This window comes from Suillus discolor (assembly GCF_016758755.1).
Source record: "Suillus discolor strain FC423 chromosome Unknown F5147scaffold_236, whole genome shotgun sequence".
In the NCBI taxonomy this organism is placed as follows: Eukaryota; Fungi; Basidiomycota; class Agaricomycetes; order Boletales; family Suillaceae; genus Suillus; species Suillus discolor.
In genome coordinates, this window is record NW_024541483.1 from 1 (window position 1) to 27,221 (window position 27,221).

General features: G+C 48.0%; 13 protein-coding genes across 13 annotated transcripts; 7 read left to right on the forward strand and 6 right to left on the reverse strand.

The window, feature by feature from the left end:
* Positions 1-150: 150 nt before the first annotated feature.
* Positions 151-1,844, reverse strand: F5147DRAFT_782627 (uncharacterized protein; the record flags this gene model as incomplete). Its single annotated transcript, XM_041442773.1, has 7 exons — positions 151-363; positions 417-611; positions 666-902; positions 953-999; positions 1,314-1,492; positions 1,547-1,708; positions 1,765-1,844. The coding sequence occupies 7 exons, from the start codon at positions 1,842-1,844 to the stop codon at positions 151-153; spliced, it is 1,113 nt and encodes a 370-aa protein (XP_041284462.1).
* A 441-nt stretch (positions 1,845-2,285) lies between these two features.
* Positions 2,286-2,996, reverse strand: F5147DRAFT_782628 (uncharacterized protein; the record flags this gene model as incomplete). The annotated part of the gene is made up of 3 exons (XM_041442774.1): positions 2,286-2,415; positions 2,466-2,904; positions 2,951-2,996. 3 exons carry the CDS (start codon positions 2,994-2,996, stop codon positions 2,286-2,288), a joined length of 615 nt encoding a protein of 204 aa, XP_041284463.1.
* Positions 2,997-3,359: 363 nt separating this feature from the next.
* Positions 3,360-7,858, forward strand: F5147DRAFT_748843 (uncharacterized protein; the record flags this gene model as incomplete). Its single annotated transcript, XM_041440114.1, has 11 exons — positions 3,360-3,675; positions 3,738-3,898; positions 4,884-5,255; positions 5,303-5,496; positions 5,546-5,711; positions 5,763-5,911; positions 5,967-6,361; positions 6,422-6,598; positions 6,645-6,745; positions 6,854-7,499; positions 7,554-7,858. The coding sequence occupies 11 exons, from the start codon at positions 3,360-3,362 to the stop codon at positions 7,856-7,858; spliced, it is 2,982 nt and encodes a 993-aa protein (XP_041284464.1).
* Positions 7,859-8,728: 870 nt separating this feature from the next.
* On the forward strand, positions 8,729-9,343 carry F5147DRAFT_589628 (uncharacterized protein; the record flags this gene model as incomplete). Its single annotated transcript, XM_041432148.1, has 3 exons — positions 8,729-8,886; positions 8,938-9,054; positions 9,082-9,343. The coding sequence occupies 3 exons, from the start codon at positions 8,729-8,731 to the stop codon at positions 9,341-9,343; spliced, it is 537 nt and encodes a 178-aa protein (XP_041284465.1).
* An 859-nt stretch (positions 9,344-10,202) lies between these two features.
* On the forward strand, positions 10,203-11,098 carry F5147DRAFT_798195 (uncharacterized protein; the record flags this gene model as incomplete). Its single annotated transcript, XM_041443216.1, has 4 exons — positions 10,203-10,494; positions 10,543-10,706; positions 10,762-10,894; positions 10,944-11,098. The coding sequence occupies 4 exons, from the start codon at positions 10,203-10,205 to the stop codon at positions 11,096-11,098; spliced, it is 744 nt and encodes a 247-aa protein (XP_041284466.1).
* Positions 11,095-12,306, forward strand: F5147DRAFT_732218 (uncharacterized protein). Its single transcript, XM_041439413.1, has 5 exons — positions 11,095-11,420; positions 11,471-11,632; positions 11,685-11,837; positions 11,894-12,069; positions 12,119-12,306. Exons 1-5 carry the CDS (start codon positions 11,181-11,183, stop codon positions 12,276-12,278), a joined length of 891 nt encoding a protein of 296 aa, XP_041284467.1. The 5' UTR covers positions 11,095-11,180; the 3' UTR covers positions 12,279-12,306.
* Positions 12,307-12,572: 266 nt separating this feature from the next.
* F5147DRAFT_659947 (uncharacterized protein) lies at positions 12,573-13,514 on the reverse strand (the record flags this gene model as incomplete). The annotated part of the gene is made up of 2 exons (XM_041434638.1): positions 12,573-12,784; positions 12,839-13,514. 2 exons carry the CDS (start codon positions 13,512-13,514, stop codon positions 12,573-12,575), a joined length of 888 nt encoding a protein of 295 aa, XP_041284468.1.
* Positions 13,515-14,034: 520 nt separating this feature from the next.
* On the forward strand, positions 14,035-15,473 carry F5147DRAFT_659948 (uncharacterized protein; the record flags this gene model as incomplete). Its single annotated transcript, XM_041434639.1, has 5 exons — positions 14,035-14,357; positions 14,436-14,517; positions 14,780-14,837; positions 14,918-15,067; positions 15,133-15,473. The coding sequence occupies 5 exons, from the start codon at positions 14,035-14,037 to the stop codon at positions 15,471-15,473; spliced, it is 954 nt and encodes a 317-aa protein (XP_041284469.1).
* A 1,978-nt stretch (positions 15,474-17,451) lies between these two features.
* Positions 17,452-18,396, reverse strand: F5147DRAFT_841977 (uncharacterized protein; the record flags this gene model as incomplete). Its single annotated transcript, XM_041444413.1, has 5 exons — positions 17,452-17,767; positions 17,826-18,071; positions 18,122-18,190; positions 18,237-18,289; positions 18,345-18,396. The coding sequence occupies 5 exons, from the start codon at positions 18,394-18,396 to the stop codon at positions 17,612-17,614; spliced, it is 576 nt and encodes a 191-aa protein (XP_041284470.1). The 3' UTR covers positions 17,452-17,611.
* A 2,398-nt stretch (positions 18,397-20,794) lies between these two features.
* F5147DRAFT_765281 (uncharacterized protein) lies at positions 20,795-21,669 on the reverse strand. Its single transcript, XM_041440744.1, has 3 exons — positions 21,369-21,669; positions 21,063-21,317; positions 20,795-21,003 (listed from the first exon to the last, which is right to left on the reverse strand). The coding sequence occupies exons 1-3, from the start codon at positions 21,399-21,401 to the stop codon at positions 20,848-20,850; spliced, it is 444 nt and encodes a 147-aa protein (XP_041284471.1). The 5' UTR covers positions 21,402-21,669; the 3' UTR covers positions 20,795-20,847.
* F5147DRAFT_765282 (uncharacterized protein) lies at positions 21,620-22,465 on the forward strand (the record flags this gene model as incomplete). Its single annotated transcript, XM_041440745.1, has 2 exons — positions 21,620-22,061; positions 22,118-22,465. The coding sequence occupies exons 1-2, from the start codon at positions 21,990-21,992 to the stop codon at positions 22,463-22,465; spliced, it is 420 nt and encodes a 139-aa protein (XP_041284472.1). The 5' UTR covers positions 21,620-21,989.
* A 637-nt stretch (positions 22,466-23,102) lies between these two features.
* Positions 23,103-23,581, forward strand: F5147DRAFT_732244 (uncharacterized protein). The gene is made up of 2 exons (XM_041439414.1): positions 23,103-23,465; positions 23,512-23,581. The coding sequence occupies exon 1, from the start codon at positions 23,126-23,128 to the stop codon at positions 23,390-23,392; it is 267 nt and encodes an 88-aa protein (XP_041284473.1). The 5' UTR covers positions 23,103-23,125; the 3' UTR covers positions 23,393-23,465; positions 23,512-23,581.
* A 468-nt stretch (positions 23,582-24,049) lies between these two features.
* Positions 24,050-25,238, reverse strand: F5147DRAFT_732245 (uncharacterized protein). Its single transcript, XM_041439415.1, has 2 exons — positions 24,490-25,238; positions 24,050-24,425 (listed from the first exon to the last, which is right to left on the reverse strand). Exons 1-2 carry the CDS (start codon positions 25,151-25,153, stop codon positions 24,187-24,189), a joined length of 903 nt encoding a protein of 300 aa, XP_041284474.1. The 5' UTR covers positions 25,154-25,238; the 3' UTR covers positions 24,050-24,186.
* Between the last annotated feature and the right edge of the window lie 1,983 nt (positions 25,239-27,221).

The following is a 27,221-nucleotide window of genomic DNA, read 5'->3' on the forward strand; positions in this document are numbered from 1 at the left end:
GATTTTGTTGTTGTTCGAGGGATCTGGCCCACCCATTAACACCAAGAACGAAAACCCAGTTTGGTGCTCGAGGTACGTGAGGATTGTGTTGAAGATAGCAGGTAAGTTTTCCTGTGCTCTGTTTGAATGACATGTTGCTCAACAAACAAATCAAAAAAAATAGTCGAGAAGAACGTACTCAAGCATATCCTCGGTTGGTTGGTGATGCTCCTCTTCATCTTTCGTCCTCCAGAGCCTCGGCGTCTTCATCATCTGCATCAGTATTCGCCCTTCCTCGATTCTTCTTTGCATTTCATCCTGGCCTTGACGGTCCGCAATAATAGTCTCATCGGCTTCTCGCTCCCCAACATTGACGTGTGACCTCTCGTAGCAATCGTTAGTCTTTCACCTCTTGTTGTGGAGCCACGTTCGCTAACTGCAGCTTCGACAGTTGGACGGATATTGGTTTTATAATATAGTCGGGAGTACATTTCGGCCTCGCTCAGAGCTCTTGCACCCCGAGGCTGGAGGAGGTCCTTGAGTAAACGAGTGGCCCATGTGGAAGATTGCGCCACTCTGCCTTTGCGAGATGCGGAATTACCCGAATGCCACGACATCCAGGTGCGCAGTTGCTTCATTTACTTTTCGGTTAAGATCTCAAGCTCACAATTAACTAACGACATCACCTTCTGACGCCTCTTTACTGCCTTCCCCTTTGCTGCCGATTGTACGGCATTCAGACCATCCTCATCGGGAAGTTCTGGCCAGAGCTCTTTATATATGGGCCATTGCTGCTCCCATTGCTCATAGATGGGGGGCCAGAACTTTGCATAGCTAGATTTAGTCGAGCACTTTTGATACCCGGGAAGCTGTGCCGTTAACCACTCCTTCTGCTCCTTAGATGTCCATTCACTAGCAACCATCTGTGAGATATATGTTAGGCAATTGTGTGAAAAATTGATCGGCCGCGCACCTTTCGCTCTCTTTGAATTTCGTGATGGGGATTTAACGTTTTGACGCCTGAGTGCAAAAATAACAAAATGAAAATTTTACAGCATCAATACAGCTCCATCAAGCCACAAGGCAATTGCCGAATGACATGAACACACGGCAGCACACGGCACGCTTGAGTCTATTAACCTGAATCTCATTGATGCGGTCACCCAATCTACACGTAGTACAGCTATCAACCTGTATCACTACATAATAATGAAATCGGATGTCAACTGATACCTAAGAAATCCTCGACTATGTGCAGATGTGATGTCATCATCTTCAAAAACACGCAAGAGAATGTCTTCAAGAAATAGTATGACTTGCCTGGCACTGCATACCATCATCTCCACTTCTTGTAACTGCTTCTTCGGCCTCTTGAGCGATATCAAGTGCATCCAGAATAGGCCGCCGTGAGTCTTCGGAACGAGTGCTACCCGTATACTGCAACACCAGGTCATCCAAGAACTTATGGGTGGACCCATTGACAAGCCTATGGAATTTAATCTGCGGTTCAGATCTAAAGGTTTGTTGTCAAAGTGAGTTTGAAATGATATGGCGATTGAGTACATACAATCTAGTAGTGAGGTCGCTGGCTCCTGTATCGCCGCTGTCTCCTGTATCGTTTGACTCGGAGTTCTGAAGGGTTGTGCGTAGATACCTTGGATGCTGCGGATGCTTCGATGTACTATCATGATACTTTAATTTCATCTTTTTCAAGATGGCGACTTTGTTTCTGTTGGAGGATGCAATGAACACTAGCGACTGCGACTCGAAAGAACATGAACGTACCTCTCATAATACACCTTTCTGTATCCCTTAGCAGCTTCTTGGCGTTCTTTGTTGGACTTGTGCAGTTTTTTCCGAGCCATGGTAGGAGTGTGAAAGAGGTGTTGAATGTCGAGACTGAGAGAGAGAGAAAGACTAGTAAGTAGTACGAATGATGCGTGATCACATCCGAGTCGCTAAGTTACCTAATTCGAGTTTGAATGCCTGTTCGTTGTATGCACTGCAAGACTCAAGAATACATGCTCAGCAACATTTTTTCATGCAACATACCAAGATAAACGACTGTATTCATGAAATAAACAGAGTCTGATGCAGGACAAGGCCAGCATTACATGGTGGTAGGCGTGTTGTATGTTTTACCTGCCGCAGAATACTTTCTTAGGAGATTTATTTATCAGTGCCGCGTTCGTTCAACTACTAGCCTTCCCTTCACTCGTATGTTCGATCAAGAGAACCAATTCAGTATTGCCGTGACTCGGATGATACACACTATGAACAACTACTTGACTTGTATATACAGTATATCACGCCCCCAAGTACTGACAATTATTGCGTTCAATGGCTGCATGGATCCGTGCAACGCCTACTTCAACTGACGGACAGCGGCTATGGATAGCACCACTGACCCCCGTGACTTGGGGAGAAGTGTCTTCCCTGTTGGTTGATTGTTAAGTGCGTAAGATAGAGCCAAAAAAAAGGCGTACCAAGTGGCCAAAACTCCAACACGTTTGCCTTTAATCACGCAGTAGAAGGGCCCTTCAGCAGACAGATCCGGAATCTCGTATGGGAACCCTTTATACGAAACTGATCTGGGCGGAAGCCCAACTAAGTCTGCGTTGGTCCCAACTAAGTCTGCATTGTTGCAGAGCGAGAGTTTCGCGATGGCTTCAGCAATACTGCCGATATCGGGTGCCAGTGTGGTGGAGGAGAGCGGTGGAGTGGTGGTGGAGGCTGGAGTAGCCTCAGCTCCCTCATCAGCATTGTCTTCAACATCACAATCGGCTGTGTGATCTTTCTGTCCAGGGTGAACGGCTGCTGACGGAATGGTCTGGCCACCATCTGCAATTGCTTGGATGATGGTAACGAGTGCATGGGCAGTGACAGAACTCATGTTAAGATTCATGAGTGCTGTCACAAGAGCATCTAGAGAGAGTCAGTGCACATTTTAAAAAAAATATCATAAACTTACCGACTGCGTGACTAGAAGACACCGAGCTTGGGTTGTTTGATGTCATCTAGTAAAGTAATGTTCGTGTTCGGGTTGAAGTGGAGTGATGGGAGAAAGACACTTACCGTCTGGCAGCTTATTTATGGTAGTACCATGGAGGCTCGCGACTGATTCTGGGTGGGAGAGGAAGGCGATAGATTCATCGCCCACAACGTAATAGTCATGGTGTATGCAAGTGTAATACTAGGTGAGTCTCAGGAAGGCTTGGCGGATGCGTCTAAATTCAACAGATACAAACAAACACTTCTTTGATTCACCACTGCAAGATCCTTGGATGTCGGGTGATGCAATTGATAAGGCGTGTCTCAAATTTATTCGCTGTGATGAATTCATTCGTTTTTTCATTCGTTTTTTACTGTCTGCGTTCACAATGGGCAAGAAAAAACAGAAGTTAGTGCGTCATACTGCTGAGCAGCTTGCAGACACGCCTTCAGCCAACATCCACACGGCCTCCATGTACACATTCCAATCTGGCAAGCCCTTAGTACGCACGGAGTCCCTGGTTGGCGCCCATGTTGCTCCCACAACTGTCCCCCCTACGACTCTTCTCCGTAATGAGGATTCACCACCAGCATCTAACCAATGGCAAATATACCAAGCTGGCTCTTTCCTCGACTATATGCCGATTCCTGACGAGTTTCGCGTCGAGACTGAGACTTCGAAGAGGAAACGCACAGCCGGGGTAAGTTTTGTTCTTTATTCTCAACATTTTGCTTATCCTGTACCTACCAGGATCACCCCCTTGCAGCATGGCAGCCGGAATGCCCCACATTTTTGGACGAGATGATTCGCCTGGAAGGCCGCGGAGATTACGCCGAGGATTCTGTCTGTCGACACTGTCAAGAACATGCCCCAACCATCCGATGCGCAGATTGCTTCTTACAGGAACTCTACTGCCCTTCGTGTACTGTGGAACGGTGTAGAGACTCGCGCCTCTCAATGCGGAATATACGGCCCTATTACCCACATAATTCCCTACACGTTCCAGCTCTTATCCGAAGGATCAGTCATACGCGCTCTCAAGCGCGCGCCCTACGTACGCGCCTCGTTCGCGCGCCTTACACGCACTCGCGCCTTTCGCGCGCGCTCGTGCGCCTCCCCTTAGGCCTTCGTACCCTTGTCCATCCGTCCGTCCTATGTCCTCGCTGATTTACTGGTGCGTTATTCTTATCCCTTTCACTGAATTGACGTACCTTCGGTCCGATCTCCGCGCTTACATATAGAAAGTCTATCATAGGCTTTAGAATATATTTAGAGTTGATATGGTTACTCGGTTCGGTACCACGCTCGCAAGCGCACCGCATAGCGTAATCTCCCTTCTTAAATAGAGGGAAAGTTCCTTTTAACAGACTTCCTTCCCTTCTCCCTTATCTGAGTATACTGCAAGTTGTATAAGTGCACCTTAGTACTTGAAATCCGATCATACTTCACTATTCTACCATCGCTCGCGCACCTGTTATACTTGAACTCTCTCCCCCATCGCTCAAAAGCACGCTTCCGTATACGCGCGCGCCCCTCGCATCTTTCGCTCGCGCGCGCCCTTCGCGCGCCTTCGCATTTGCTTACTCGCGCCTACGCGCGTGTTATCTTCTCGCGCCTTCGCGCGCCTTATCTTCTCGCGCCTTCGCGCGCCTGTTACCACCCGTCTAGTTGGCGAAGACTCCCTCCATTACATTAAAGAGGAACTTCTCTCAGTAGCTGTCCTTTGGGTCGAGTCGTATTCTCGTATCCTGGTCTTACTGTAGAACCCCCGTTAGCTTTAGCGTTTCACCTATAGTCAAGATTCCTCACCTTCAACGGCACCGATGTCTGCCCTTACATCGTCTTCAGGTAATGTGATTCCCAAGATCTATACTTTAGGATCCGCTGACATCCGGTATTTACTATTATGCAGCGCTGGAATGGTAACTACTTCGAACGAATCACCCTCAAGTCATTGGGGTTACGCATTCAGCTGGGGCACCGTATCGGAGACACGTGCTGCAACCCTCACCGTGCGTTCAATGACGACTTCATAATAATCGACTCGACTGGAATACATGAAGTGGGACTGGATTTCTGTGCTTGTGGGACCATGCAAACACACGTTAAGCAACTGCTACGCTCTCGACTCTTTCCAGCAACCATTACTGACCCCAAAACTGCGGCTACTTTCGGCGTGCTCGAACAGTATCACTTACTGTCTTTTGAGTCTAAAGCCTCCGCGTTTGAGTTCTATCAAGCCCTCGCGCGCTTATCCAACAATACGGGCATGGATCCGCCAAAGGTATTTTATTTACTTATTGCGAAGCACTGTGATAACAAGAACTACAGGACCGTTATCCTACATTCTTGCGAGTAGTGCACGAATGGCGAATCCTCAAGTTGCTCAAACGTTTCGCTCGGGGACACTGTCCGGATGGCGTCGTGACAACAGAGCCTGGACAGTGCGCAGTGCTCTGCCCTGCCTGTCCGCACCCCGGAAAAAACCTGCCGGAGAACTGGGAGAACGCCTCGCTTGATAAGCGGTAAGTTCCATATTGGTTCAAAATTCTTTACCTTCTAATCCAAACACAGATGGCTGTATGCTTTATTCGTTGGCATCGATGCCAACTTCCGTCTGAAGCGGAAGTTGGTATCAAGTGATATTGTTGATCCTGGAGTCAGTAAGGGATGGTCGTATTTTGTGGAGGAGAAGGCATACAAATCATATCTAGAAGACAATAAAGACCGGAACCAGGAGGTAAGTCTTTTTTTGGTCAACGATTGTTGCAAACAACTCAGTCACCGATAGCGCAGTACATGCGCCAGTCACAACGCTGTGAATATGGCCGATACAAAGAAGTCTAGAGGCCTTGCCGCTACAGATGTTGGGACGGTGGATTGTGCCAGGCACAATATGAAACTTCGCAACGCAGTTGGTGACTTACAGAAGGGCGAGAAGTATGTATTCCCCATTGTTTATTTTGTCACGCTACCGCCTTACAACACTGCACAGGTACATTAATATGGATTACCTATTTTTTTCGGCAATGAAACACCACGACGTCATCGTTCTCAACATATCATACGATATCGCGTGTCAATGGTCCAAGCATCTGTGGTCGCGGATGTCAAAGCTTCCTTCCGCGTTTCATCTGGATCACGACAACAAACAGGTCAACTTTCTTATTCCAAAATTCCATCTACCGGCCCACATCGAGCCATGCCAGATTGATTTTTCTTTTAATTTCTCTCGGCATGTTGGTCGTACTGATGGCGAAGCTCCGGAATGCGGGTGGGCTAATATTAACCCGATCGCATCAAGCACCAAGGAGATGGGCCCAGGCTCTCGGCGTGATACACTCGATGACCATTTCGGTGATTGGAATTGGAAGCGTGTTGTCCAGCTTGGTAAGCATTGTCGTTGGCATTTTGTTCTTTCTACTAATCATGATGCAATATTGCACTTAGGACGACTCACTGCTCGAAAATTAGCAAACGCCGTGGAGCAAAAAGCCGATCATCAACGCGAGCTTTTGGAACTTGAAAGCTGCCTGCAAGCACAAGATATTTCCGAATGGAGAATTGACATAGAGGCTTGGGAACTGGATCGCATGCAGCCAAATCCATTCAAGGTCCGAGTAGCACGTATGTGTTTTTGTTCGTTTCAATTTCTCTCCGTTGACTTTATTAGCCGAGACACAGGCTGCTATTCGTCTAGAACTCGCACGTATTGAAGCCGCAGAACTTGAGTCTGGCACAAATGTCTCCCTTCATGCAGAAGTCCCCCCCTCGGTATTAATCAGTTCCGCAATTGACCTAGAAGATCAACAGTAAGTTAACCAGCTCGTGAATTCACGAGCAAAGAACTAATGAGCACACAGACGACGTTTATCACATGAGATAGCAGCACTCGGCGCCCATGCAACCGACCACCAACTCGCTAAGGTCCAGCTGCATGCCAATACATTACGCAGGAAAGTTGATGGGTGGCAGGAGATCCAATTGCTTTATATGCCATTCATGTCTCGCCTACGCGCCAATGAAGATTGTGCACGCTCCTCTACGGATGCAACACCCGCTGTCGAAGCTATTAATCTGTGGCTACCATCTGCAGTCGGCCCAGACACACAGTGTCCTACTCAGCTTCATCGCTTCGAATGGATGTTACGCTACGCCCAAGCAAATGATGCGTTAAAGGACATTCGAAATCTTTTGCGTCTCCGCTCACACCTATATAAATTCAAGGATAACAACATCGTCGGCCAAGCAGCTAATACCCGCGCAAGAAGTACTATCAATAAGACCGATGTCAAAGTCAGCATGGCCGCTGAGCGTTATGAAGTTGCGAGGGCGGCGCTCACTGCTCTGGCGCAGATTCTCGATGAAGGCCCGGCCTGGCAAGATATATTCAAGCCTCTCAATCGCAACAGGGACCTGAAATCGTTGAAGGACATGTGGGAAAAGGAGACGGAGGGGACGAGACACCTGTCGTGGATCTGGAAGACACCGGGGGTGGCAGAGGACGCCAGTGTTGGCCTACATGATGGTAAGGCCTAATATTTTTCAATTTGCTTGCACTGACAGACATGCTTATGGTTAGCCCTTCGTATCGAATGGTGCAAGGCGCGCGCGCGCGCGATGCGATGGGAGGAGGAGGTCGATTTGCTGAAGGAGGAGCAACGGCGGGTCATTGCATTCCTGGACTGGCAGGCAGACTGGTGGTGGTGTCAAAGACAAGGCCGCGATTCAGAACACTTGGATGACTGCTTGAGGGAAGGTTTGAAGGCCTATGCCGAACGCCAGGCATCGCTGCGCAGGGCTTTATTGGCTCAATTTCAGGCATTGTGGACGACACCTACCCTCCCAGCAGCAACAAGCATCGACACAGCAACATTCACTGTTTGATTTTTGAGATACATGCTTGTACAGTAGTCACGTTTTATCTACTATGATGCATTTTGGCCTGCTATTCTCAGTGTGGTATGGGTGTCGGTCACCGTGAGAGGCAACAGTGGGCGTCGGTCACCGTGGGAGGCAACTATCATGCGTCGTGCATGATATCATGCAAGGCAGCGGCTGTCGTGCATGGCAAGACGCAATGCAAGACTGCGGCTGTCATGTATGGTGCCATGATTGACATGCATGGGGTAACACTGCGGGTATCATGCAAGGCAGCGGCTGTCATGCATGGCAAGACACTATGCAAGGCGGCGGCTATCATGCATGACGGCAAGACACTACTATGCAAGACTGGGGGTGCAGCCAAGACACCATGCATGGCAAGGGACAGTGTAGCCTGATGTATACCATGCATGAATGACAGACTAGGATAGCAGTACAAGATGCATGACGTCTGTACTCTAGTAACAGTACTATCATGCATGACTACCCCACCATCAGGTGAATATACGCACTAGGGAACTTGGTGGACAGTGGATGGATGCTTCCGGATGGCTGGCGCTATAGGGCGCTACAGCGCGGGAAAGCGCGCGCGCATATACATCGTGAAGTGCGGGAAAGGTACGCGCACATGGCGCGCGTTGCGCAGGAAAGCTGCGCCTCATATAGAGATAGCTGCAGGTAGCACACAGAGTGATGCTACAAGTTCGTGCCATGTACTCCCCAGTGAAAACTGCCATATTGCACAATGAGAGGCATGAGTCTCTACACCGAACTTCGGGATTTGCACTCTACTCTTCTGCCTTTAGCCTTTTTGAAGGTATGTACTAACTAATCAAAATTTTGATTCTCTCACACACTGACATTTGTTTAAATATGTCACAGATATTGATCACCCACGCACTCAGATCCATCTCTCCTCGTGCACTTCCTTTCCCTTGCGCTACTTTCCCTGGATCCACGCCACGTGTTGACAACACCACCAGGGACCCTGTTGCTGTCGGCGACTATGTCCCCAACTACATTGCCAAACGGTAGCATCCTCATCCATATTTCCTTGCCTGTAACTCATTCCTTTCAACTAGCATTAATGACTTTGCACCGACCACTAGCAAACCTTTCGTGCTCGGTCTCCCAACTGGCTCCTCTCCTATTCCAACTTACAAAGCCCTCATCAATAAAGTCCAGGAGGGCAGTTTATCGTGAGTGCTGAACCAGTATACTTGAAGTTGCGTTTATCCATTCATGACTCCAGGTTCAATCATAAACACAGTCGATATTCCCCCCTCCCAAGTCAATTTACTGGACAGGAACACCGAAGACTTGGTCACGGAGTGCAATGCATACGAGTCTCGCATCAAGCAGTGTGGTGGTATCGAGCTCTTCCTGGGTGGTATCGACGAGGATGGGCATATCGCATTCAACGAGCCTGGTATGTCTCGTTTCTTCACCTCCTGTTGTCCCTTTTCTCATGGCTTCTCTACTGTATGATTGTTCTGTCTTCTTGACACGTTCATTGTCGTCCCAACCCAACTCCCAGTACCCTCTCACTTCCTTTGGCACCCTCTCGCTACCTTTGGAGCCCTCCCGCCATCAAGTTCAGCGCCCTCTCGCTACCTTCAGCATCCTCTCGCTACCTCTCTGACTCAGGGATTGGTGCTCAATCTCACGCTGCTGCTCACCGCCATCTCACTCTGCTGCTCGCTGCCATCTCCCGCTGCTGCTCGCCGCCATCTTCGTCAACTCTAACGGATCTCCTTAGATATTGTTGTCCATATTTTCCCTTGCATAGGCTCTTCATGAGCCTGACCTGCCCATGACCCACATTCTGCTCACGAGTTGCTCGGAATCGCATATTTGTAAAGCCTTTCAGATCAAAGAGGCGCGCCCGCTGGTTGTGAGGCAACTCTCGTGTGCGACGGCCTTGCGTCGCGTGTGCTTTTCTGTGGCAGTAGGCCCTCGTCAGTTTGCATTGTTTGTCAGGTTGTAATCTCGCACTGACTCAGTGATTGTCGCTGTGCTTGCGGACCTTCTGCTGCTGTCACAAATCTTGGCCCTGGTCTGGGCAGGGATGTGCAGACAACGCTGACACAGCTACGGTCTGTCATGGATATCCCTACAAACAGCACTCTCCCCGTGAATATCTATCTCTCGTCCATTCACGCAACTATGCTTCTGACCTCTCAAAATGCAGCTAGCACTAACTGAATTCCTCGACAACCTCCACACCTTCCAAACTCTCCATTCGCATCCAGCGCTCTTTAGGGCTCCCATTTCCGACAGCAGCAGTAGAAGCAGAGAAGCATGCAGTGCTATGTTAGACTAGTTACTCGATGTCAGTAGATCTACAATGTCAATTTTTGTTGCGCTTGAAAAAATTTCAGTTCGGTTCGCGTTCGGACCACAAAAAAACCGAACCGGACTGTTGAGAACGGTTCTTGATGGTCTGGTTCTGGGTTCGACGATTTTGCAGAACCGGACCACGGTTCAGTTCTCGGTTCTCGTCCAGGACCCTCTGAACCGGACCGAACCGGACCACGGCAGCACTAGATCCAAGGATATTTCAACTCGCCTTGGACAATCACCCACACGTACATCCAGTGGTCGTCAACGCCGTCCCACAGAGAAAGAAAATTATCGAAGTAAGTCCAAATTGCTCCCAGAGATTTTAACTGAGCCAAATATACTAGTCTCTGAAGTTCAACATGTTGAGCAACGCCACGAACAGAAAAAACAAAGGACCAACCAAAGGACCGTGAAGGCACTTCGCACTGTCTTCAAACATCACCCTGAAGTCTTCGACAATGAGCCTGCTGAACTCCATAGTGACGCTGACGTTGAAGAAGACACTATGGTATGTCTCTCTGTTCTTAGCCGTAGTTGATCACTCATTGATGAATGATAATTAGTTCACAGATCGAAATGTTCATAGCAAGCTTTCCTTTAGTACTGGGAAGATACCACCTACTCTCACACCAGTTTCGCGCCACACAAGCTCTGCACGCAAGTCCTTAAGCAACAGCCTCGTAAAGGGTTACAAAGGTGCGTGTTCAGAATGTACATCTAGCTACTACTAACACTTGAATCCCAGGCTCATCGTCATCTTTGACTGCGGTGAGTAGTGGTGAAGCCTCCATGTCAGACGGCAGCCCTACTCATCCAGGTCGCCACCCTACTTTCCACAATAGTGATGACGAGTGGGCTGATGATCTTGATGCAGACGAGGATGACTCGGAGGACAGGTGACGGTGGAGACTCAATTGGTGAATCCAAACCAGTTGTTTTGGGCACCAAGCGGCCCTCAGATACAAAATTTGAAGACCCTATCATGCCGAAGGTGAAGAAAAGTATGGACGGGTCAGCTCAGCGCTTGAAGGCCAGCGATTTCGATGATATCACCAAGGAGATTCTCACTACTGCAATCACAATTTTCCGGTGCCTGGTTGTCACTCACGCACCATTTCCAGACTCGATCCTCATCGAGACGAAGCTTGCTAAGGAGGCCTGGCGTGAAGCATGCAGTGCCAAAGGGATCAATGTTCGACTAACACCTGGGTTAATGAAAATGGTGAGCTGTCTAATTTTGTGATTGTATTGGACTCATTCATTGTGATCTAGATCTTGAAGAGAACTTCTCATGTCCACGGTGAGCTAAAGACCAAGATGCGATCCCTGACAGGGTCATTTTTTGGCTTTCGTGTGAATGACAGTAGGGAAGTGATTAGGCGCAATCGTGATCATGCAGAATCTCTCAAGGAGGGTTCGCTGTTTGCTTACAAGGTGTGTGATGAATCATCTACATTATTTGGTGATTGAAATCATGCGACTCTAGGACTGGGAGTTGAAGCAGGGAATCTACAAGACAGACTTGTTACAAATGGGTGTCAATCACATGTGGTTTGCAAACCGCAACGATGAGGGCATCGTTTACCACCAGTACTTCAACCCTTTTCCTGTCGAAACAATGGCACTCTTGCTGGCGTCTGTGAGTACTAGGACCATTTTTCTGATGTTAACAACACTGATATGGTTGAATGACAGATTGAATGTTGCATTGATGAGTGGGGTACAGGTATTAAAGAAGATGTCAAGTTCTCGGCAGCAAATTATGTGTCTGTCTACAACACCCATCTTGACTCCTTGCAGCGCTTCGAGGAACACACGGCCCCCTACAAACTCCTCGAAAAAATCCGTGTCAATCTGCATGATGCAGCTAGGTGAGTCTTCATTCAATCTACGCTACTGCATTCTAATGGCAACTCGAAGGTTTCATGCAGGTGTAGACTTCCTCCTCATGTCATCAACTGGGTCCCGCGTGACTGAGGAAGCATTCAATGATGCTCTTCTGGAGTATGAGCAGGAGTTGCAGGACAAGGAGGAGGAGGAACGGGACGAGAGGGATGGGACAGAGGCTCAGGGAGAATAAGTAATTCACTACTATCAAAATATAATGCTTTGTCTGATGTTGATTGGAAATCCGAGTCCGCCGTTTGTTTCATGATTGACCAGCCGCCATTCAGATCACGCAGGTGTCAGTAGAGTGGGTGGAATTTGTAGAACTATATCATGCTACATACAGGTGCGCTATGTCAGATATATTTTGTCACTCTCATGTTACATGGTATGTCGTAGCGCTCTGTAGAGGCCTCGGGAGCTACATTGCTCTACAGATTGGGGGGATGACTGACAGGGCTACAGAGGCTATGTTGCCTACAGAGCCCTATATTCTCATCTGGATTTTTCCTGATGGTAAGCGGGCTTCAGAAGCTGCCGTGGATGATGCGCCATCAAGGCGAAGAATCTTGTTCCACTTCGGCCTCTGGTCAACGAGGTTTTCACCAGGGGGTCGATAGCTCGGGTCGTAGCTTGAGATCTGATGCATAGTACGTTCAACATCGCCACGATGAATTGTGGTACCACTCCAGTATGGACCTGCAATATGACGGTCATGGTACGTAATACAGATATGCGGCATGAATCACTTACCTGCGGCGGCGATGGCCATGACGGATTGCTTGGTTTTATCTTGAATAAAGAGATGTCCTGCTTGTGATATCAGGTCCATTCTAGCCTCCTGAATATGCGTTCGAATCTCTGCGTCCAGCTCCTTATCCTTCAGACTTCTACTCACAAACCTCTTCACTTCTACGAGAAGGCAAGCACTTGCTGCAGTTATTCTCCACCCTCCATAGCGAGGCTTCTCTTGTGCTTGAGGCACGGCTATGAGATGGACGATCCCAAAATCCACCAGAACGCTCTCAGCATCCTTTTCCAGGACCGTCGATGCGAAAGACATGTTCCCAACCTCCGAGTCAGCCTCATGGTCTCCTTCTTCAAGTTCTTCTTGGTTGTTAGCAGGGACCTGGGTGCCTGCTGCAACACCCTCTGAGGCTGCCTGGGCTACCCATTCTTCCACCTCCTCAGGATCATCACCGTCATTCGCACCTTCAAGCTGGTCATTCTGCTTTACAATCCAAACTGGAAATTGAGGCGCCACAATCAAATTCGGCACATCTGCCACAAGATCGAAGAGTGTCTGACACCACAGTGGGTACCAATAGAATTCCATGTTACGGGAGTTGAATGTACGAGAGAACGCATATGACGTCTCCAAGCGAGCCTTTGGCGGGAGTAATTGATTACTAGCACTGGTAGGGGCCATTGCGAATTATGAGTGTGTGGCTGGTGTGTCGAAGTACGGCGACTAATTAGCATGTTGATATACGTTGTGCAGACTTCATTTTTATATCGCTGAGAATGGGTTATTCCGACGAGATGCTATTGTACAGCATTTATGGTAGACAAAACCGATAAATTTTGATGTTTGCTCAAGTGGCTCAACATTTTTTTTCCGTGTGTTCGGATAGATCATGACGTGGCCAGAAGTTGATCCAAGAAGAGGAAACAAAAAGATCAAATTTTCAGTCTTTCAAATCCAAAGACAGAAGAGGGCAACAATGAGTAAGCAAACACAATAACGATACACCAGTTGTCACTGGTCCACAGACCGCAGGTCGCGTACACATCTGAGGTTGAAGCACGTGCCTTGTCACATGACACTCCATATAAAAGGGCTACACCTGGTTCAAAGTTGAAATCAAATACTGTTACGGATCCAAGGTGAGAGCATACAGTTGCGTCCGAACTGTCTGTATTCTAACGCTTCTTCATGCATAATAGTCATGGTAAAATACTATGGATATTTGGTGAGCGATAGCTGGCTACATCAACGAGCCCTTGATGTGGGCTATCCACCCGCCAAGACACCCGAAGACTCGGATGATATCATCAGCCTTGCATCGATAGATGTCATGGCAGCGACGGGCGTTCTCTCCTACGCCAGAGTTCGTCGAATAAAGACTCCCAAGGGCAAATCTTTCTGGTGCATTGCCCTCGCCTGTGACGATCCTATTACTGTTGGAGAACGAATGTCAACCCGCCCGCCGCCGGAGGCAAAATATAAGGCTTTGAAGGAGGCGCTGGGAAAGGATGGACCGCCTCACTGGTATCGAGCTATTTGAAACGAAACGTCGGTGAGCTTTCCACATTACCAAGGGACACCACTGATGTTTATCTCTCTTAGGGAAACCATCAAAGTCTCGTTGTATTGCCACCTATGCAGTTTATTACATACTGCTCAGGCTCTCGAATTCTGGGACATAGCAGTATATTAGCGCATATGATTGTTTACTTTCCATTATTCGTGTGTACTCATATGAGTCTGACTCGGAGGAAGGGCCAGGATGCCGAGGATCCTTCATAAGCTTCCCTCTGTGGCCAGTTCCTACTATATCTTGTTGTATCGAGAAAATTATTGAGGAGTATCACGAATCGACAAATTGAGGCTCCAACATTCACTCTGTGCTGTCACATCGAAGGCTCGAAACTCTACCGAATGCATGCAAACTTACTGAGTGACACCATAAGCATCAGTTACTGGCACCTACTGACATCGGAAGCCCGCGAGAGAGTAAATGGCTGAGAAGTTCGTTAGATACTCGTTAATATCAATCTCTCCGTTCTGGATTTGTTGGCTTGGGAGTTGAACGTTGCTCCCGCATACAGGGGTTTATCCGCTTTTGGATAATCGCGTTTTCAAACTTTTCAACGCACTCCCACAAATTACAATTCAACCATATGGTATCGTTGCTGGCCCTGCATCAGCTTCTTGGTCCCTGGAGCTCAGAGGTCACTTCCTCGCACAACAGATTCAAGGTAAGAGCATGGAATTGCGTCGGAACTGTCTGTATTCTATATTCTGACGCTTCCTCAATCACAAGTCATGTCAAAATACTTCGGATATCTGATAACTGAGGGCTGGTTGCACCAAAAAGCCCTTGATCTGGGCTATCCGCCCGCTCAGACACCAGAAGACTCGCGTAATCTCCTTCGCATGGTTCCTTTGAATGTTATGGCAGCGGCGGGCGTTCTCTCCTACGCCAGAGTTCGTCGAATAAAAACTCCCAAGGGCAAATATTTCTGGTGCATTGCCCTCGCCTGTGACGATCCTATTACTGTTGGAGAACGAATGTCAACCCGCCCGCCGCCGGAGGCAAATTATAAGGCTCTGAAGGAGGCGATGGGGAAGGATGGCCCGGCTCACTGGTATCGAGCTATTTGAAATGAAATGTCAGTGAGCTTTCCGCATTGCCACTGGAAGCAACTAATGTTCATTTTTCTTAGAGAAAACTACACAAGTCTCGTCGTATATCACCACATACCATCGAAGTCATTGAATCACAGGATGTAATGATATATGCTTACTTCCGTTGCCCGCATATTTACATATTGGTCTAAGGAAGAGCCAGGATGCCGCAGATTCTGTATCAGCTCCCTATCATCGACCGTTGGGAAGTTCTACTGCTCCGATCGTCTCATATTATTGTGTTGACAAATCCATTTAACAACAGCGGAAATGGACGGTTTTGGGACTCGACGTGTGGTTCTATGATACAGTTTTGATGTGCTTTCCGCTATCAGGACTGTGAATGAGGTCCCTTTCAATTGCCAGGGAGGTGGAGGACAACTATTAACCCGAAACCTTGAACGTTCACTTGAACTCCGATAGCACGACTCGGTATGATCAGGACTACAGCAAAGCCGTCAGGGGAGTTCACGATGAGTTGTTCCAGAATCATGATATTTTGAGCTCAGTGTCATATATCTGCAAGTTCCATGTTGAGCGGTCATGAACGATTCGTGATGTCACTGAGATGCTAGACTTCGAGTCCTACAAATAACAGGCTTAACTCGGAGTACTCTCCCGGGTCATCTAGCTAGCTAGCATCTATGTGAAGCGTCCTAACAGCGTCCTAACAAGTCTCAAAACCAACCCGATCATGTTTTAATATCCTTTTATTACAGAACAGGGTCGACTTCGTCAAAAATACCAGTTCTTCGTTAGAAATCGAAGAATGGGCTTCGACGTGCCTGTGTTCGTCTCAAACCTCCTCGACAATCGGCACTTTACCTTTCCTTTCACTTCCAATATTCATCTCATCGCAGCTGTTCGTTCTTTCAATGTCAGCAAGCCCAACACTAAAGTGTACAAGATGTCTCTGGTGGCACTGTCCTCATGGATGTTGTCAGGCTGTGGCATCAGTTGAGATCTGAAAGGTGAGCAATAACACTCAATCCAGGATCGCTGCAAGCTAATCTTAAACAGTTTGTTTGTCTAGAGCGGTCTGATCCCTATTTGGGCCAATGTCGATCCCACGCAGAGCAGAACAGATCGTCTCGTTGGTTTGTGTGAAGTCCTTCAAGTTTTTGAGCCTACAAGGCATTATTGTATGGTTCTTCAGGTGACTCGGAGGCCAGAATTTCAGATTCTTCCACCTTCTTCATTTACTTGATGTTATCCGCGCGTCAGCTTAACGTCGACTAGTTGACGAGGATCGATTTACCAAACTCTGGTTATCGTCACCTGTAAGTCAAGTACCGAAGTTGGGAAGAAGGTCTCCTCTCACCATCCAACCACTGTCACAATCCAGGATAAAGGGAGTCGATCCGCGGACATCGTGCGATGCTTGCTCCCTCCGTTGATTCAGCAGTGTCACACAGTGCATGGGCAGAGTTGGATGAGCGAATGAAGTGAATGCTCCAAGCATTGTTTGTCATGACAGTGGTGGCCTCGATGGGATACGTGATGAGATGATGTTCATATGAGGACGCCGAACGGTCTTACTGAGCGCACTGTTGCGATGAGTGCTTCGTCGCTGCATCCCACAGCCGGACAGTTATGTCGAAAGAACTTGCAGTTACGATGCGAGTGCCGTCCGGCGAGAACAAGGGTGAGTTCAGTGTACTCCCTGAGCACAGTCTGGGCAGCCGGCGGCCAGTTCATATCACGTCTAGATGCTACGCGAACAGTATTCAGAAGTCGTTTAGAAATGTTCTAGATACTTACGTGGAGTTAGTAGGCGAATGGCAGTGTTGATACATGAATATGTGGGGTTCTGTGTAAACTGGTGCCGCTGAAGACTTGAATAAACTGCTGCATGTTGACGAGATATATTTTGGATGCGGAATGGCCATGTGGTTGTACACGACCACGATATCTGAAACTCAGTAACTTATACGCAAGTCAAGATCTACATAAGGAATCAAGGTTCACAATCAGCTATAGACTCGGAGGACCAAAAGTGAGCTAAAGGATGCTGATGCCTATCGGTAAACTACCGCTTCAAGCCAATGTGGATGTGGATATCATGACAAGATGAACGATAAAACTAAAATACCCATGGACATTCACCAATACTTCTAGCAGCAGCAACAGGACAGGCCGCCTCCATGTTCGTCGGGGTCTACCTGAGCTGCTACTGGTTGATGTTGCTGTTGCGTATTGGGATCCTGTGAAGGGTCTTCATCACGTATCAAGGAGTGCTCACTCCCAGGAGCACCCGCTGCAGCATTACGCTGTAGATTTGAGTATGAGACACCCAAGAAACAGTCATGACAAAATAACCGAGCGCACCTGTCGACCTTGGGCAAAAGAAACGTCGACAACAGGTGGCGTTGCATGATGGAGTGGTAGGGTAAATAGGCGTCGTAGGTGAGTTTTGAAGGTGGTGGTGGTCGTGACTGGGGGTGAGGTGGTGGGTGGCGCAGGTGCAGGTGCAGGACCTGACTGAAGCCTCCTCATCATAGCGAGCCTCAGTCTTTTGAGGCGCCCAACGCGCCCAGCTCGTTGTTGAAGTCTTGTCCTGGAAATCTGAGAATGCTGTAATGAACGATGAGAGAGAGAGTAGAGAGATACGCTCTTACACGCACTTGATGCATTTCATAGAAGAAATTGGGCTCTGTATCATATCCATCGTGATCTTGCCCGGGGATCTCTGCCTGCATAATAGTCAGTATCGAAAGAGGCAAGGAAAGAGATACGTACACCAAGAATCCAGTCGTTGTGCGCAGCGAGCGTGCTGCATTTCTCTTTGAACTCTGAGCGACACGCGGGTGAGCGTGATAGTCGTGGGTGACATGACGGAAGACTTGCCGTTGGACCAATCGAGACAGCTGGCCTTCGCAGTCTCGTCGATGGCATCCATCATGTATTTGTGTGCTTCGAGGGCTTCATCAGGTTTACCTGCCGAAAGGAAAGCCTGGCACCGTTTCTGGTGTGTAGTTAGCAACAAGGACTCGAGATCCCAACCGAAGAGCTAGACAAAGCACCAGGTTATAAAAAGCATTATGTATGCATTATCCTGACACACCACAGTCAAGTCCTCGTACATTTGAGGCATAAATTTTGATGAGAAAGCCCCCGAGTTGACAGCGGCGGTGAAGTGATCAGTAGCTTCGTCGTAACGCGCATCGTCCAAGGCTTTGATCCCGAGCTGAACACGTAGATATGTCTATTGTGCGAGTTGAAAAGTTCAGGTTGATGATCGAGTGGCCACATGACACTCACTTCCACGACACGACGCGCGAGAGGATCGACTTTCGGACAAGCGGCAGCCAGGTCTTTGATGAGTAGCATTGCTTCCTCGTGTTGATCTGCGTTGAAGAGTGCGATGACCTGGAATACCAGATGAAAGGGATAGCATGGGAGACGAATCAAATGTACCTTGATCAAGAGAAGAAATTGGTTGATTTCTGAATCTTGGTTCATGAACATCGATGCAACGTCGAATGCTACCCTTGCTTCCCGGACGTGACCTTTTCTGCATAGGGCGATGCCTTTGGAGATAAAGCCTATCAATGATGGCCGGATGTTGATTGACTATGTCACGGATGAAAGTTAGCCTTTTGTAAGAGGACAACGATGGGTGGGTCCATCTCACCTTGATTGCATCCTCAAGGGCGTGGTCCAAGTCGTGCTTCCGGGCCATAACGAACGAACGATTGGCATATGAAGTAAAGTCGTTGGCGTTGGTGTGGATCTCTTGGGTGAGGAGCTCTTCAGCGATAGACAAATCCCCAGCTAGGCATGCATCACGGGCTGTTGTGATGTCAAGGATCTATACGAAGGATGCTCGAATTGCGTGATGACAGTCAGAAATAGAAACTCGCCTTTGAATGAGCATCCTCTGGCACTGCCCACTCTGAGATCTTGTTATCATCACCTCCGCTGAGGATGTACTTACCGTCCACAGAGAACGTGATACATCTCGGGATGGATGAATGCTGGAAGATGGCAACGGTTCGTTGATCTGAGAGCCGCCAGAGACGGACATGGTTGTCATGAGAGGCAGAAGCGACGAGGGTGCCAGCGGGATGAATGGCAATGGCGCTGATAGTGTCAGTGTGGCCTTTCCATGGATGACCGACCTGCTGCCAGGTTGATGTGTCCCACTCTCGTATGGTAGGATCGTCTCGATCACCTGTTGAAAGAAGGCGTGTGCCATCGGGCGTCCACGCGAGTGACGTCTTCCATGATTTGTGACCTGTCAAAGATGCGATGCGTTCCCTTGTGCCTAGATTATAAATTTGGATATTTTGCGATGTTGCGATGGCAAGAAGTTCACCAGAAGGCGAATATCGAACGCACAAGACAGAACCACACTTGATTGGTTCTCCTTGCATCTGCCACGTTTTGGTACACGAAAACTTCACTGTGTGGTCATGTGAACTAGTGGCCAGCACCATTCCATCCGGAGAAAAATTCATCGAGCTGATGACTGTGGAGTGGGCTTTGATGGGTTGAGTGATGGATTCGCCAGTTTCACCGTGCCAGGCGATAACCCCTCCCTTCCGATCAGCGCTTGCCATTATTTTACCATCTCGCGATATCGCCAATGCATGCACCTCACTGCTATGCCCTTCCATCTTCTTCAACACAACACCTGTCTCCAAGTCCCAAAGACGAAGTGTCTTGTCGGTCGAGCCCGTAATCATTCGTCGTTTATCGGGGAACACTGCGACTGCCCTTATGTGCCCCTCATGATCTTCAAAAGTTCGACTGGGCGTGGTGCTTGGAACGAGCTGTGACATTTTGCTGGAAATTGATGCTGTTGAGCACAACTGAAGGATTGTGTGCGTCTGTCTCCAAGTTATAGAGGTGCGTGTATTGTGCGTTTTTATGTTACTTCACCACGCCAACCTTCTTCGTTTACATAGACGCCCAAGATAAGAGGCAGTTCGCCATCACCGTTTCAGCCCCAAGAACACTCCCAGCCAGTGATGACCGACTGCACTGGCTACATGCGTCCGACATTTGTCTTCACAGTTTCAAGCCCTGCTGTGACATCAAGCGAGTATCACACCTCTGCAACAAACTTTCAAGCTCAAGTCTTACGTCTCATGACCGCTTACCTTACGGCTCGCTGTAGACTAGTATGAAGTATCTGGATCTCTATGGTGCGTCTTGAAGATCCCCGTCAGGAAGGGAACATTTCCAGTATTGTGCACCAAGAAGATTAAGCTTTTGTTGCTTTCGCCTGCGGTGAATTCGAGCCCGAGAGTGACCATTATGCGCATCATAAACAACAACTACAAGAACATTGTAGCCAATGATTTGTAAAGCGCAAGATAGTCTTGATTCTAGCATCCGATCAGGATCAGTGGTCGTCCGTGCCTGGCCACCCCCATCTAATTAGTCGAGTTGCTCCGTCATGCCATAACTGTACTCTGCGGCTAGCTAGTGTGGGCATCGTGGAACCACGAGTGCCAAAGAAGCCAGCTCCATTCGACTGAATGATAGGCATCGAGGAACACTGGATGCCTGGTAACAGCCACACCGTCAGAATGAAAATATGATATCCGATCGGCTCACCATTTTCCATAGGTCTCCTCTGTCTGTTCCGCTGCATAATCTACCCATGTTCCACCCCAATGCCCTAATCTCTGACCACCATTCTGGGTCCCTTTCATCGCTCGTCATGATAACATGCATGGCATTAATCCCTTTTCGTGTGCGACGCTCGAACACCCTGCGCGCAATGACAGACAACGGGGCGAAGCACTGATCCACTGGGAACTCCTCGCATTGTTGGCCGAAGTCACCGTGCCGTATGTGGATCGATATATACTATCAGAAGTTAGATCTGTAGAGTAACCTATGCCCGAAACTTTGACTCACGGGAGGTATTTGTTCAGTTACTGGTACATTCATGGCTCATCGGCAATCTTTTCCACGCTTGCAGTCCATCGCATATATCGGCCTACAAATCTCCATACAGGAGAATAGTCTAATCCCCATTCCCATGTATGATGAGCATTTATGTAGTAAAGGGAATCAAAGCATAATACGTGATCGCCCGTGGGAAGGGAGACCTGGTGTTGAGAAGGACGACTTGTCAATGATAACTCCAGGCCTTTCGAACGAGTCTCTGGAAACCCGAGTGATGCGAGAGAGCAAAAGGATGCATGATTGTGATGTATGCTAGGAGATGTCAGCTCGATCCAAGCTGGGGTTCATGTCCACGAAAGATCTGTGATGGCCATGCATTCAATCGCCGAATAGAGATGTTCGGAGTTGTCTCACAGAGCTTGAGTAGGTTCAGGGAGGGACTTCGTCGTGGTTCAGGAATCCCGATGTGCTGTTGAACGGTTTCCCAGACAGGCCAGCAACCAAGATTATCGAGGACCTGACTTTCTGGATGCTTGACTTCGTACCATTGAAGTGAATCCCTATGGCTTAACTGAGTCGAGGGACGTCAAACACGTCCTCGAGAACAAATGGAGGTGCCCTTGAGTTGATATGAGTCGAGAGGAACTTTGGGATTATGGGTGCACGTTCTGTTGTGAGAGCGAGGCATATCAAATTGCCCTGGTTAGTTGAAGATAGCAGATTGCGCAGGAGTAATACACTGTATGTCCAGTCTATAGCCTGAGGGCTTGAGCAGGAGATTTCTAAAGCCGAACAACTTAAAGACAGCCATCGGAGCTGCGCATGTCGTCCTGAGAGACGGCTTTTTCGAACTCGTCCTAACCGGACATATAATTGGTGCAGACGAGGCAGAACGCTGGGGCATCCTATGGGTTGTACCCGAGGGCAGTGTCGTTGATGAGGTCGTAAAGGTGGCGAAAGCAAGGGACATCGCAGTGAATGCAGGCGAGGATGCCGTGAATGCGGCATTTGAAATGAGCCTCGCTGAGAGACTGAGATTTGAGAAGCGGTTATTTGTTTCCACCCAGGAGCGGGCGTGTTGTCCTTTGTTGACCCACTTCATCTAGGTGTGAGTTTTCGACTCATCAATGCATCAGCGCCTAAGTTCACATCACTAATACAAACGAGGTTAGGCAATATTTGGTATTCTGATTGTTGATTAATCAGCCAGATAACGATGTCCGCATCTATCCCAGCGGTTTGTGTCTAGCGGTGCTAGCATTATGACGAATGCGGCACGATTCAATTCAAATCAACCCGCGCGACAAGGCCCGGCGGCGGACTCAGCCGACTGCGATATCTCCAATACCCTAAGTCCATTATGTGAGCAGAAGCCATCCTTTCTATTCATATGCTGCTGCGCTATAAAAAACGCTATCCAAGGAACAATCAATCGTAATGAGTGAACGAGTGAAGTCACAGATGTTACCGTGGAGTCGGGCTGTGGCATCAGTCAGCTTCTCGGAATGTCGTTCGGTCGGACATGATCTCAGACGGATGCTGGTCACAGCGTAGAACACAGATAAGTATTATCCACTATACATGATATCGCATTCAAGTTATACCTGAAATCTCCACAATAGAACATTTGCTGGAATACGATCATGGTCTGCAAGTATCGATTAGTAAGTGCGAGGGAAAAGGCTTTGAAGAGACCCACTCCTCATGGCACTTTCGTCAGTGGTTCGTAACGACTGAATACATAGCCTGCGTCCTACTCGTCGAAAATGTTCCTAGGGAGGTTGCAACAAACGATCATGTCATTACCTTATCATGGGTGGATCTTGCTGCTGCTCAAGCGAGTCTCACCGTTTGCTCTCAGCGCTTTTGAGTGGAACAAGGACCTGCATACCCTCCTGTTTCTCCTTTCTGTCTTGCCTAAACTTTATTCGCAGTCTCCATATCCCTACCTCCCGTCCAATCCTACCACTCAGCACATCCTTCATCGCGCCAATCATGCAGAACAGCTGAGAAGTCAAATCTATCAGACTTGAAGGGTGGCTCATCTTCTCAACAGGATGCATGTTCCAGGCAGACAACCGATTAGGGGGTCGTGGAGGCAGATGAGTGGGATTTTTCTTTCGTGACGTGTTTCTAACGTCTAAATACATAGCCTGTATCCTACTCGTCGAAGATATTCCCTGAGTCCTGATCTGATATTCGTCATTGCGGTAGTAATCCATGTTGTTTATTGGTTTATGACTCCCTGTATAAAATGAGGTGAGCTTCACCCTGGGTGATGTTAGTTGTCATGATTAGATCACTTAGCTGGCGGACGGTCGTGAAACTTACCTGTACGACATTCTAATGGCTATCGTACTTGCCGGTCAGTATGGGCGCACGCTTTTCATTGTACGGTCAAACTGGTTGTGATGGTGAGAAACACCATGATCACGTTTCGAAAGACTGGACTGCATAGCTAACATGCCTGTTTGCTTTCTGCTCGAGCATGCAGCCTCTTCACAGATGGACGCTTTGACCTAACCACTCAAGCAGACCTTCGAACGATACCGTTGATGCGAACTGAGATCCTTGACATGATAATTGTGCTGCATCCAAATTGTTCACGCGGTTTACATTTTGGAATGATCTGGGAAATGGACAGGCACGTCCATCCACTGTCACAACGGCTTACTGAGCTCGCTTTTCATTCACTAGTTGGTTCGTACTACTGTCGTTTGGAACAAATAAGTATTATCTTCACGAATCACAACGGGGAAGTCCTAGTCAAAAAAAAACCAAAGCCCAAGTTCACAACAACGCTCCCCACTGCCCAGCGAACATCACGTTACTTGGCGTTCGTTTTTTGATCTCTCATTTCCCTCATCTTCTTGCAAATGGTACGTAAGCGGGCTTCGGAAGCTGCTGTGGAGGATGTGCCATCAAGGCGAAGAATCTTGTTCCACTTCGGCGTCTTGTTAGAGAGTTGTTCGCCAGGGGGTCGATAGCTCGGATCATTGCTTGACAGAAAATCCATAATGGCTTCGACGTTGTAACGATGAATTGTGGCACCGCTCCAATAAGGACCTACAATATGATGATAATGCAAGGTCAAGGTATGTAATTCAGATATATGGTGTGGATTACTTACCTGCTGCGGCGATGGCCATGACAGAATCTTTGGTTTTATCTTGGAGAAAAATATGTCCTGCTTGTACCATCAAATCGAACCTAGCCTCCTCAATATGCAACTTAATCTCCGCATCCAGCTCGTCATTTTTCAGACTCCTGCTCGCAAACCTTTTCACTTCCACGAGAAGGCAAGTATTTGCTGCCGTTATTCGCCACCCTCCATAGCGAAGCTTTTCCTCTGACTGAGGCACTGCTGTCAGACTAACAACTGCAAAATCCACCAGAACGCTCCTAGCATCCTTTTCCGGGACGGTTGATGCAAAAGAAATGTCCCCGGCCTCCGAGTCAGGCTCATGGTCTCCGACATCTTCTTCGATGTTATCACCTGGGACTTGCATACTGCATGCAACAGCCTGATCTCCCTCGGGCGTCCTTTTAATCTCCTCTACTTCTGCAGGATCGTCACCATCATCTGCACCTTCGAGTTGGTTGTTGTGCTCTACGATCCAAACTGGAAATTGAGGCGCTATGATCAAATTTGGCACATCTGCCACAAGATTGAAGAGTGTCTGGCACCACAGTGGGTACCAATAAAACTCTATATTGCGGGAATTGAATGTGCGAGAGAATGCATAGGACGTCTCCAAGCGAGTTTTGCACGGCAACGATTGATCAGGGGCCATTGTGATGGGTGGTGGTATGAGATGCGGCGAATGACAGCGACCAATATGAATTAATATACGTCGTGTGGACTTCAATTTCTTGCGGAAAATTTACTTCATTGTGCAGTATTTACAGTGAACATAGATTTTGACCTTGCTCAAGTTTCTCATCATTCTCGCGGTTCGGACAAATCATGACGTGGCAAGTAATCCCAAGAGAGGAAACAAAAATATTAGTCCTTTCAACTTTGAACTAGATGGATAAAAAGAGGACAATTAGAGAACACAATACGCTGCACGGTGATTATGCATCAGTTCAATCCAGTCAATTTTGCAGTGACCGAGCCACAGTCTGACCAAGATCCCATATGGAGGCACGTGCCTTGTCACATGACACTTACTATAAAAGGTGCCACAACCGTTGGGTCGAAAACAAACATCATCATAGACCCAAGGTCAGAGCGTGTACTTGCATTCAGAATCGTCTGTATTCTATATTCTAACGCTTCTTCAATCACAGTCATGGTAAAATACTTCGGAATATCTGATAACTCAGGGCTGGTTGCACCAAAAAGCCCTTGATCTGGGCTATCCGCCCGCTCAGACACCAGAAGACTCGCGTGATATCCTTAGCACTGTTTCCCATGCATGTTATGGCAGCGGCGGGCGTTCTCTCCTACGCCAGACTTCGTGCAATAAAAACACCCAAGGGCAAATATTTCTGGTGCATTGCCCTCGCCTGTGACGATCCTATTACTGTTGGAGAACGGATGTCAACCCGCCCGCCGCCGGAGGCAAATTATAAGGCTTTGAAGGAGGCGATGGGGAAGGATGGCCCGCCTCATTGGTATCGAGCTATTTGAAATGAAATGTCAGTGAGCTTTCCGCATCGCCACTATGTAGAAGCAACTAATGTTCATTCTTCTTAGAGAAAACAAGTCTCGTCGCATTGTCACGTATATCACCGCATACCATCGAAGTCATTGAATCACAGGATGTAATGATATGTGATTATCTTACTTCCGTTGCCCGTGTATTTACGTATTGGTCTAAGGAAGAGCCAGGATGCCGCAGATTCTGTATCAGCTCCCTATCATCGACCGTTGGAAGGTTCTACTGCTATGATTATTGTGTTGACAAATCCATTTTAACAACAGCGGAAATGGACGGTTTTGGGACTCGACGTGTGGTTCTATGGTACAGTTTTGATGTGCTTGCCGCTATCAGGGCTGTGAACGAGGCCCCTTTCAATTGCCAGGGAGGTGGAGGACAACTATTAGCCTGAAATATTGAACGTTCACTTGAACTCCGATAGCACGACTCTACGGTATGATCAGGACTACAGCAAAGTCGTCAGGGAGTTTACGATGAGTTGTCCCAGAATTGGCGTCATATTCACGATATTTTGATCATGCATGAGCTCGGTGTCAAGTTACATGTTGAACGTTGATCGATCATCGATCATGAACGATTCGTGATCATGAGATGCTGGACTTCGTGTACTGCAAATAACGTTCTCAGGCTTAACTCGGAATACTCTCTCAGGACATCTAGCTAGCATCTATGTGAAGCGTCCTAACGAGATTCAAACCCAACCTGACCATGTTCTAATATCCTTTTATTACAGAACAGGGTCGACTTTGTCAAGGAATACCAGTTTTTCGTTAGAAATCGAAGAATGGGCCTCGTTGTGCCTGTCTTCGTCTCAAACCTCCTCGACAATCGGCACTTTACCTTTCCTTCCACTTCCAATATTCATCTCATCGCAGCTGTTCGTTCTTCAATGTCAGCAAGCCCAACACTAAAGTGGACAAGATGTCTCTGGTGGTTTTATCCTCGTGGATGTTGTCGGCTGTGGCATCAGTTGAGATCTGAAAGGTGAGTAATAACACTCAATCCAGGATCGCTGCAAGCTACCTCTAAACATTTTTTTCTCTGCACTGCTGAGAGTAAGGTCAGTTCGCTTGTCCAAAGAGGTCTGATCATTGTTTGGGCCAAGGTAGATCCCACGCAGAGCAGAGCAGATCGTCTCGTTAGTCCGTGTGAAGTTCTTCAAGGTTTTGAACCTGCAAAGCGTTATTGTACGTTC